The sequence below is a fragment of the Mesitornis unicolor genome, unplaced genomic scaffold (genome assembly GCF_000695765.1).
Source record: "Mesitornis unicolor isolate BGI_N332 unplaced genomic scaffold, ASM69576v1 scaffold41633, whole genome shotgun sequence".
In the NCBI taxonomy this organism is placed as follows: domain Eukaryota; kingdom Metazoa; phylum Chordata; class Aves; order Mesitornithiformes; family Mesitornithidae; genus Mesitornis; species Mesitornis unicolor.
The window spans coordinates 1-11274 of NW_010174750.1; the positions used below are offsets into that span (position 1 = coordinate 1).

The window sequence follows — 11274 nt, forward strand, 5'->3', positions numbered from 1 at the left end:
CCGTCCGCGCCTGCCCGCCCGCCCGCCGCTCCAGCCGTCCCCGCCATGCGAGAGCGATGAGAGCAGCTCCTGCAGACGCAGCCTGGCAATGGAGGATGATTTATTCCAGCTGAGACAGCTGCCGTGAGTAGCACCGGCAGGGGAGCGGGGGTGCGCGGGGGTGCTTCTCAACGGACTGCGGGGGATTTTGTGAATCCCGGTGATTTTTTGGGGGGGAATTATTTCTAGGAAGTGGCTCAGGCCCCGGGAAGCAGGCCATTTTCCTTGGCTTCAGCATCCTGGGGGGCATGCAGGGCTCCATTTGTTACATAAATTCAATTTGTATTTTTTTGCCCGAACTTGCCGCTGGTGGAAATAAGGAGGGGTGGGAACGGACTGCGGGGGATTTTGTGAATCCCGGTGATTTTTTGGGGGGGAATTATTTCTAGGAAGTGGCTCAGGCCCCGGGAAGCAGGCCATTTTCCTTGGCTTCAGCATCCTGGGGGGCATGCAGGGCTCCATTTGTTACATAAATTCAATTTGTATTTTTTTGCCCGAACTTGCCGCTGGTGGAAATAAGGAGGGGTGGGATAAAACCGTGGAAGTGCCACAGGATTTTTTTGGGGGAGGAAACGTTGCTGTTGCATTCGCAAGGTGGATTGCATCTGTAAATAACGCTGTGCTAGGGGAGGCATCTTCCTCGGCTTCCTCCTTCATGCCAGGGACTGACTGCAGCTCAGAACCCTGATTTGTTTTTGCCAAGGTGTGTTTGCATTTGCAGGCAGTGGCAGGGATATTTGCTGTGTGCTTTGGGGAAGCAAACGGTGCTGCACAGGGGAAATGCTGCTATTTGTGAGGAACTCTCTGCTGTTGGGATGTGGCTGCTGGATCTGTGCAAAAAGGTGCTAAAAGCATTGCTGCCTTTTGACACCCCTGTTTCCTTTCCTTTTCATGACTGCCAAATGTTTCCTTTAAAAACAATAACAATTCTCCTAGTGCTCCATTATCAGGTGCTTTGTAGCATATTCCTATTTATAAATCATTGGCTCTGCAAGGCAGGGAATAAATGCTTAAAGTTGATCTTAAATATTAATGAGCTCGTGTCAATGACAGAGCAAACTGTCCCATAACGTTTCTAATAAGTTGGGGAAATGGACATGAACTCCAGTTATTTTCAAATGCTCAGTTCCTGCGCATTAAGACTGGCAGTAAAATGAGTAAGATGTGATTTCATTAGGCCATTTTCCCCTTTTTTTTTTTAAATAAAGCAAAACACACAAAAATGTTCTGAAGTACCTTTCAATGTAGGTGTAATTGGACTTATTTGGTGCTGTGAGCTCTTGCAAACAGATGCAGCTCTCTGAGATCTCAGCTGGGAAGAATTCTGCAAGAAAAGAACAGTAAATGTCACCGTGTGTCCATTCTTTTCTTCATTTGCGTCAGTTTGTTTCATAGGTTCCTAAGTGATAACCATGGGTTTTTTAATTTGCTGTGATGTGGTATGTGGCCGGGTAGCTCTCTGCTCAGACTGCCATTGGAATATTCACGGTTTTCAGATCGGTCACTGCCTCTGTGTGATGTCTGGAACCATCATCTCCAAAACAATCAGTTCTGAAAGTGCACTTCAAGAGATATTACAAAGTAAGAAACAGTTATATAGGGGGTTTGTAGTCAGGCCCTTTAAAGTCAGGAAGGTTTTAACTGGTGGGTTTATCTTGCCTGTGGCTTGCTAGGACACTGAACAGTTCCCAGCGTAGATTGTATGAATGATTTTCAGTCATAATCCCCTGCAGCAGCGGCACTTCAGACCTCCCAAAATCTGAGGAAACAACAAACTTTGCAGCAGGCTTTGAGACTGCTGAAGCTACAGTAATAGTCCTCCTGTAAAAAATACAAATATAAAAGTTTACTTCCTGCGTAGTTAAACCAGGTGCTTGTAAAGCTTTTGCCAAGAAGATATGAATAGTGCTTTCATATTATTTGTGCTTTGTAATAAAAAAGTCATCTCACGGGCATTCAAATGTCAGTGTTTGTTTGCTGAGAGTATGTATTTTGTGGGTCATACAAGGATTATATCTTCAGTGACAATCTCAAAGTGAGAGTCATAATTACTTGTGTTTGTCCTATAGGGTCAGCAAAAGAAAATCCAAGCCAAGGTAGTTGTACTGAGGTTAAAACAACAATCAGAGGAAGATAGTTTAAGATTGAGTTTCTCAATGGAACTAAATATGAACCTGAATTCAGAAGAGTTTAATCCTTTGTCCTTCTTATAGCTGAGTGAAGGACCCTTGGCATACCCCAAATCAGAATGTGAGGTAACCCCTGGTCTCACTGCAGTCAATGTGGTTTTCTTGTTCATTTTGAAGAGGCCTGGGGTTTTGGTCTGTGTTCTTATGTTTAAGATCTTCAAATGTTGTATTAAAAAACAAAGTCTGTGACTCTGTTGTTTGTCTGCCAAGACAGAAAGGCCAGAGGAAAGCTGGCAGTTTCCTGCTGCAGACGAGGGCATTACTAAAGTAGTGCAAGGAATATTTACCCCATGCACATCTTGGCATGCCCTGTTTAGCTGAAAAAAATAAACTTACAACATCTCAACAGCCTGAAATCAACTGTTCTAGAGATGAGTGATAACCTCCCAACACGGTCACTGCACTTCTCTCTCTACCCAGGTTCTCATTAGTGAATATGTACAGTTCTCCAGATGGGATGTGATCAGGGAAATAAGATATAGACTGTGAGAAAACAACAAGGTCTTGTATCCCTCTGCTTTATGTTTGTACCACAGTGAAATCCTAAGCTGGACAGAGTGGCTGGTCATGGCCAGGACTCCTCTCAGTGTAAAAAACCCCATGGGTGACTGAGATGTTCATTCCTCCATCCTCTTGTCCTCCGTTGGACCAAAATGCATTTACAGGAGTTTTGTAGGTTGCCCAGCGCTTCGCCCTTCTATTAAGTAACGTTTGTGTCCTTGGCACTTGTAAGAGAAAATAAAAGTTGAGTTCTTGCCAAATCTGAAAAGTCTTTCGGATCACCTTTAGAAATGTCATACGTGCATGGCAGTTTGCTGCAGCTGCACTTGGCAGGGACGCTGATAGTTTTGTTTTGCTGATCCTTAAACCAAAGGATTAAACTGAAGTTCAAGAGGCTCTCTGCTCATCTGTATTGAGGAATTTGTTTGGTCGTGGGAAACGTAACTGGTGGAAAAGGGACCTCCTCTGAATACTCGAAACATTGCACAAAATCACGCGAAACAAGACGTGAAAGTTGTATCTATTTAGCAAAGTTCTGTTTTCGTGTCTTATTCTCTCCATGGCCTTGCAGCAGAGATCAGGTGATTGTCTCTTCATTACCTAAGAGATTCAAAAAATGCACAGGTGAACCAAGTATCAGAAAGCAAATGGTTTCTTAAAATACAGGTATTTTATTAATTGTGTAGTATTAAAGACTTCAGTTTATGACAAGAGCTGAAAATAATCTTACTTACAGTCACAGAATCATCGTAATGGAGAAAAATCACTGACTTATCTTACGAATCCTACTTCACTAAGTCATTTTTATAAATCTGACAGATTTCAGGAGTTCTGCTTCTCCTAAGGCACAAGTCACTCTTAAAAAAACAGTGTAGAAAATTGCATTTGGGTTCTTCCTACAAGGAAAAGCACCTGAAATTCAATGGCATGGCCGTATCTAATTCACGATAACAGTCCAGGCACACAAAATAAGGTTACCATTAAATACATATTGTTTCTTTGTATTTTTATAACCTGTATGTTTTTATAACTTTATATTTAGCATGATAACATCTCTTTGTACAAAAATGATGATTCTATCACATAGCAGTGTACCTCTGCAGTGGCAACCAACAGAATACCATGTCTAAAAGCAGATACAAATAGAAATCACAACGTTCTCTGTGCAGGTGAAATGGAGATGGGAGGATGGGGAGAAACCTGGCTGCTCTTTGACCAAATAGGGCTTCAGGACAAACCAAACACAGCTTCCACCTCAAAACCAGCCACCAAAGCGTTAATCCTTGTTTCTGTATTCGTAGGGTGGTCAAGTTTCGCCGCACTGGGGAAAGCTCGAGGTCAGATGAAGATGTCATTTCAGGAGAGCATGAAATTGAGATTGAGGGTGTTCGGACAGAGCTAGAGCCTGTTGAGCTAGAGGATGGAGCTGCAGTGCCAAAAGAGTTTGCCAACCCAACTGATGGTGAGTAGGTTTCTTGTTTTCCCCTGAGGAGAAAAGCATGGCCTATTCTTTTCAGTCACCTTGCAGCCAGGCCGAATGCGTTGGCTTTAGAGAAGTTAAAGATCCCCAGATAAAAGAGGGAGACAAAGACCCCGGCAAATTGTGTTACACTGACAATCATGATTTAGCTACCTTGTTCTCCGAGGGATGCTTTAGGGGTCTGTGTTTATATTACCTGTAATAGACCTTTCTAAGGAGTTGTGTATCCAGTTGTCACCACCTATTTCATACATGAGGTTTGACTTAGTTTCCTTTAAAACTGATAAGTGCTCCTAAAATGTCACTGAGTTTGCTGGAGCAGTTACACGTGGCTCACCTTGAAGGCTGAGCATGAAGCCTCTGCAGTGTCACTGTCCCCTCCTTGCCTAGAGGACAAGAGGGACAGCAGGAACGTGCATCCCAGCCTCTGCTTTCTGCCTGCCAGAGAAGTGCTGACTGCCCTGAAGGCAGAAGATGCAAGATTTTTGGTTTTGTCTTAGCACAAGCCATACTCAAATTTTGTAGGATGACTGTTTTCCCAGGGACTTATTTATTAACATATGGCTGCGATAGGAAGCCAGAATGGCATGGAGTGAGCTCGGCGAGTTTCTCAAAAGGCTCAGCGCGAGTCTGCAGGTCTGTGTAGAATTTCCGATGGCACATCGCCCAAAGAAGCACAAGTGATGCAACAGCCCAATATGCTGAGCCTCAGTGCCATCACATCGGATGCCTGGGTTGAAGTCATAAACTGAGGGTTTGTGAGGTCTCTGCTTTGTTTCAGCAGTGAGATTTTGTTTGATTTCCTTTCGGTTCATGCTTTTTGTCTCTGGCTTTGTGAGGCTGTCCAGCTCTTAGCTAGATAAAGCTTTTTGGTGGGGAATGTGCTTTTTTAACTGCTGGAAGTGTTAAAACGTCTCACCAGAGGAAGCTGCAAGTCAGTGGCTGGTGGAGTCACTCCCAAGAGTAACAGGCCGAACGTGTGCTGGAATCATTGGAGCTACACTGATTTACTTCTATGTGGATAAAATATTCTAGGAATATTTAGAATTATGTTGGATTTAGTACAGTTTTTGAAGAACACAGGGATTTTCGTATGAGCTGTATAAAAGCTAAGTAGCTCTCTCATATATTTTAAATTTCAGCAGATTACCCAGTTAGCAATTGCATTCACAGAAAATGCTATCTCAAAGGATGGCTCTTACTAGGAAAGGAATACACTTCTGCACTAGAATTGTTTTCTTTCAGATACTTTCATGGTGGAAGATGCGGTGGAAGCCATTGGATTTGGAAAGTTCCAGTGGAAGCTGTCTGTTATTACTGGATTAGCATGGGCAAGTAATTGTTGTCAGGATCGATTGCATGATCATCAGTTAGAGAACCTCATTCTGATTTCAAATAATGCAGCCATTCTGCTGTTCCTGAAGCACTACATGTGACATCTGCTGTGGTGTATTTTAGGGTAATGATACCTACAGAGTGGGAATGGCATCAGCAGAAATAAAGATCATTTCAAGAAGGTCTATTACTGACTGCTGTGTCAATCTAATGTTCAGGCAGTTATTTATTTGTGTTTCTTTTTTACCCTTCTAGATGGCAGATGCTATGGAAATGATGATTTTAAGTATCCTAGCTCCTCAGCTTCATTGTGAGTGGCGATTACCAAGCTGGCAGGTTGCATTGCTCACCTCGGTAGGAAAAATAACTGACAGCTCCTGTATTCTGTAAGGTTTTTCCACTCCTTGTTATTCAGACATCATGCTTAATATCCCAAAGTTAAACTGTTCACGGCCTTTGCAGGTTGCCTTTGGCTTAGAGGATTATGGGGGTGTTTTTGAAAAGCCAGAGCTTGAAGAAATGAAACTCAGTGAAAACTGAGGAAATTCTGCAGTTTCATGTTCAAAGATTAATGAATTTCCAGGAAATTATATGAATTACTTGAGTATCTTTCTCTGACAAAATTGCAATGGTTTTAATGTGCTGATGGGGGAAACATGCCTGCGTTTTGCCTTTACCTTCACTGAGTAGGATTTCATTTCTCTCTCCATCTACAGAGTAAACTACACTTTTTGGTGTCACCTCTGAAAAGGGTACAGTATATTCTCTTTGACATGCCAGTCTTTCTTCAGACTTTTCTGAAGTTATGGGGTTTTTTTGTGGGTTATGAAAACCTTCAGCAAAAAACTCAACCAAAACCAACCCAGGAACAAGACAACAATTTCCATTTAGTGGCAAATGTGGTGTTAGGCTAATGCTGAGTGACTTTTGAAAAATCCCACTAGATAAATAATTACCTTTAGTAGTCTCTACTGCAAAAGAACTGTACCCAGAACACCTGGATGTTTTTCTCTATTCTTAGGGCTGAAATTGTCTAACTGCACTGTGAAGATGTGTTCTCTTGGCTGTCATATGGCAATTGTCACTTGTATTGTTAAGGGGACGATTCTTTTTTTCTGGTGTTTCACAGGTGGTGTTTGTGGGAATGATGTCCAGCTCCACCCTCTGGGGAAACATTTCAGACCAGTATGGGAGAAAAACAGTAAGTTTTGAGCTCCTAGTAGAATATATTCTCATATTTCTACTGTGTGGGTGTTTCGGTGCATGCTGTTCGCAAATATCACAATCCACATATATGAAGCAGAATTAATCAGAGCCAGAATTGACCTCCCATGATATAGAAGGAGTTTTTGAAGCTCTACTTTACATTTTGTTAATTTATGTTACAGCAGAGACTTTCTTTTCCTTCTGCTTGTTTGTTAAATACAGGGCCTAAAGATCAGCGTGTTATGGACGCTCTATTATGGGATCCTCAGTGGTTTTGCACCAGTGTACAGCTGGATCTTGGTGCTGAGGGGCCTGGTGGGCTTTGGGATTGGAGGAGTGCCTCAGTCGTAAGTAAATATTCACAAGTTCAGACTTTCTCTTTTCTATTTATTTTTTTAAAAAATGCTTATGTCAAATTGAAGACATGCCTCTGTTCAGTTGCCCCGTACTGATTTTTCTCTAAGTATTTTGGAACTAATATATTAAACTCTGAGAAGGCTTTGCAGATATTTAATACATCACTGAGCTGAATCAGATTTATAATGACTTCTGTGTGAACAAGCTGGGCTCCCCAATGTAATATGTTATATGCCTTAAGCCCTTTTAAGCTTCTCTCATTCCCTCTGGTAAACCATGGTAAAAACGAGAGGCACAAAGAACCCTAAACACTAGAGGTAGAGCTGAACCCTGACTCCTGATTGTGAAACTGCAGATTATTGTTCAGTCAGAGCCTGAACCTTCACATCTAAACCTGAGTTGGAATTCCAAACCTGCACAGCCCAAACCTGGAGCACTGAAGAGATCTGGAAAGCTCAGACACATTTCTAGTAAGAAGGTAGCACCAGGATTTTTCTATTACTCTACTTCTCTATTACTGTGTCATTCCATTCACTGAAGAGGAAAATCTCTAAATTTTCCACCTGGAATAAATAACTCTGCACTAGGCTTTTAATTATAAATGTAAAGGGAAGGGTGTAGCCATTCTCTCTCTGTGTAGTCTTTTATCCTTATTAATAATTGATATTTCGCCCCATGGAGGTGCCATTTCAGAGTAATCAGAGTCTAACTTCGATTGATGGCTCATAGACTTCTTCACAAGGCAAGTCAATATCCTGCCTTTTCTATTGCCATTCCCAGATAAAAGATTCAGCGCTGAGATGGAACATCACAGTATTATTAATTTTCTTTCGCTGCTCTCCTGCCCACCTTTAGAAGCTGCACAGAAGCGTAATGTCTATGTAAAACAGGAAAGTCCTTAGCCTGCTGCGTGTTGACCAACGGTGAGGCAGTTTCTGCCACGCAGTTCCAGCTGAGCACAGCTGGAATGAGGCAAGAGAACAACAAAGACAAAGCATCAGAGTTAATAACACCTTGTACTGCAAACACTCATTAATGATGGTCCTCAGAGCCCCGGTGGAGTGGCTATGGCACAGCTACTGCTGTGTTACAGAGGGGCGGGCAATGCGCAAAGGCTGCCTGACTTGATGAGAGCTGCTGACTTATGGAGCTGCTGCTGAGTCTGTTTCTTGTTCCATCCATAACTTTGATTCCTTTGACAGAGGAGTAAATGCGTATGGAGCAGGAAAAGTAGCTCCTAATATCCTTAAGTGGGTTACTTAACTTTGGATATGAGCGGCTGAATTTCAGTGGAATGACATCTTTATAAATGTAGTATTGTGTTCTATAGTAGGTAGGAGAGAAAGATTTTTATGAAAGGTATTAAAAAGAAAACATCCAGCAATAAGAATGTAACTGACTATAGCAGATATCCCTCTATCTATACATATGTAGGAGCTGCACCTGAGAAGCTGTGGCCTCCTCTGGAAATTTTCTGCGAGATATTATCTAACGCTGACTATGACTGTTCATTCACAGTGCCAACATCAGACTTGCAAAGATATGGAGTATTCTCTTAAGAAAATGATTCTGTACAGCATTATTCAGCTCCTGCTTTCTGTTGCGATATATAGGGGACTGCTCTACATTTCATTACGTGATTTTACTTCCTTCTCCTCTTAATCAATGATTTAATATAATATTGTGTGCAACTTTGTACTTCAGTGAACTGAGTTCTGGGAAGCTACTCAGAGATCGATCCACCATTTATGAAGTTAGCAGGAGTTTTGTCACAAATGTCAAAGAAAACCTAAGGAGTTTAGAGGCTGAAACAGGATGAGTCAATGGAAAGCAAACAGAGGAGCAAAAAACGACGAGTCTTACCAGGAGGTCTGAAGAAGATGAGAGAGCCTTGACTGGCTGCTGACCCTGGTGGTCACCCTCAGCAAATAACTCATAGAGAAGCTGTACCATTACTCTTTGGCACAATCATGAAACTAAAACTCTGCAGAGAGTTAGGTGATTTCTTTTTGAATTCCCACAATAGGAGAATGCAGATTATTTCATAGCAGTAACACGATCGGACCTTGAAAGTATTCACCTCTTGGAGAGTTGAAACCTGGCAGAGTAGAGTGATATGAACTTCTCTGAGCCTGTTTTAAAGCCCTGAAGAAATGATTTACCCTGCGAGAGTTTGTGTTGAATGCTGATGGACCCCACTGAAAATAACAGGAGTAATGCCTGTCCCCAACCAGAGCAGGGTTGTGAAAACTTACATGAGGAACCGCTACGTTTAACTTACCACTACAGGGTTACTAAATCACACGAACAGAGCAAATTCTGTCCTCCAGTGCAATGATGAACTAAAGGGGGGGTTTTCTAATACGGAAAGGAGAGTCTGAACCAGTGTCCCCAGTCTTGCTGTCTCTGAGGGCTAGGAAGGGTTTTGCATTACTACTGTGGGTTTGGCAATTTTAATAAAAGGCAAATTACATGTTTGAACCTTTCTCATTGTGCTAACATGCCATTTTTCTTTGTGTTCACTCTTTACAGGGTAACCTTATATGCTGAATTCCTTCCGATGAAAGCAAGAGCAAAGTGCATTTTATTAATAGAGGTGAGCAGTGGAGCTATGTGTACTGGTCCCTAATGGGACAAATTCTGCTGTTGGTTCCATCCATTCAGTCCTACTGACTGGAAATCTCAGGCATAGCTGCAGCCAAATCTTGAGTGTCCACGTTAGCGTGGAGCTGAGGTTACCCCCATGCACTGGTACTTGATCAGGTCCAAAAAGCAGCATAAAACATTCATGTAATGCCCTACTCTTTTTGTTGAATCTGCCTTTTTGCAAATTAACTTGCATCCAGTGCCACGCACGTTACTGCTGTTAGCACAAGGGGGGCTGTTTGGGTGTCACCTAATTTCATGGTGAAATCAATCTCCAGCTCAGGAATGGGCAGGGGAGAACTGACTGTTCTGTAAATGCAGGGCTAAATTCAGCTCCCCATATTCCATCCAAATGTATCAAAGTCACAGAGAGCAGAATTTTGTCCTATAAATAAGGCAGATTTCACAGACGTTTAATGGATGATTGAAGGCTCGGAGGACAGTACTGTTACTTGTCTGCATCAGTCGTTTTGGAAGGAGCATCCTTTTGGAAAACCTCAACAAATTGAAACAGCTTTGCAGTGCAAAACCAGTCTTCTAAGATATCTGCTGGCTGGCCCTACATTCAGTTGATTAATCTGTCATAAATAGAGTTCAGCAGATGAATTACTCCTTTCTGTGTCACTTCTGTTCTGCCTCTGAGCAACCCTGGGTTAGAAATATATTCTGAGCGTTAAATAATGAGCTCAGTGGATTCCTAATCCAAAGGAGAATAATCCTGCATGGGTAGGATATACAAGAGGATGCCAGCTCCATGATTTGCTAAGAAAGTACAAATTCCTTCTTTCACCTGCAGGCCAAACTGTGGCTTTGGTAGCTTGGTTTAGGTAAGGAAAACAAATACCATAAATCTAGCAGAGGTATCTGGGAATAATACTCACAGGTGGATATATTGATAGTAATTTTGCTTAACAGACACCACGTGATGAGTCTGTTCCCTATGAGAAGCTACCTATGATTAAACATGAGTGTCTAGAGAACGTCAACGCTAGGTTTTCAGAACTGAACATTTTAGCTTCTGCAGCATTTAACCAAATCCCCTTAAAATGTCTGGACTCCTGTTTGAAATGTCTCTGGCATTTCTCTCTCCGGCTGTCCCTGGAGAGCACATCCTTAGATGGTACACAGGAAGAGGCCTTAAAAGTGCTCTTATTCTCATTTGTGACTCTTTCTTTTCCCTTTGGCAGGTCTTTTGGGCCATCGGGACCGTGTTTGAAGTCCTTCTAGCAGTGTTGGTGATGCCCACTCTTGGCTGGCGGTGGCTCCTCATTCTTTCTGCCCTCCCGCTTTTGCTCTTTGCTGGCCTGTGTTTTGTAGGTATCCTTTCAAAAACGAATATATTTTCCATCAATCTACCACTTTTCTAATTGCTTCTGTAACCTGATTGAGGAAAATCATGACAGTTTGAGCTCTCTGTTGGTGTCTTCTTTGAAACATCTGAAATAATGACAAAAATGCTGTTGTTTCCACAGGGTGCTAGTAAAAACATTCTAGCGAGAGCTGTGTTTATGTGACTGTAAT

At 42.2% G+C, this 11274-nt stretch overlaps 1 protein-coding gene across 1 annotated transcript; it reads left to right on the forward strand.

The window, feature by feature from the left end:
* Positions 1-88: 88 nt before the first annotated feature.
* Positions 89-11066, forward strand: LOC104535759 (synaptic vesicle 2-related protein; the record flags this gene model as incomplete). The annotated part of the gene is made up of 8 exons (XM_010181147.1): positions 89-123; positions 4031-4191; positions 5455-5540; positions 5800-5898; positions 6674-6745; positions 6973-7097; positions 9640-9703; positions 10941-11066. Coding segments are annotated over exons 1-8 (768 nt in total), but the record flags the coding sequence as incomplete, so codon positions are not given.
* Positions 11067-11274: the final 208 nt, after the last annotated feature.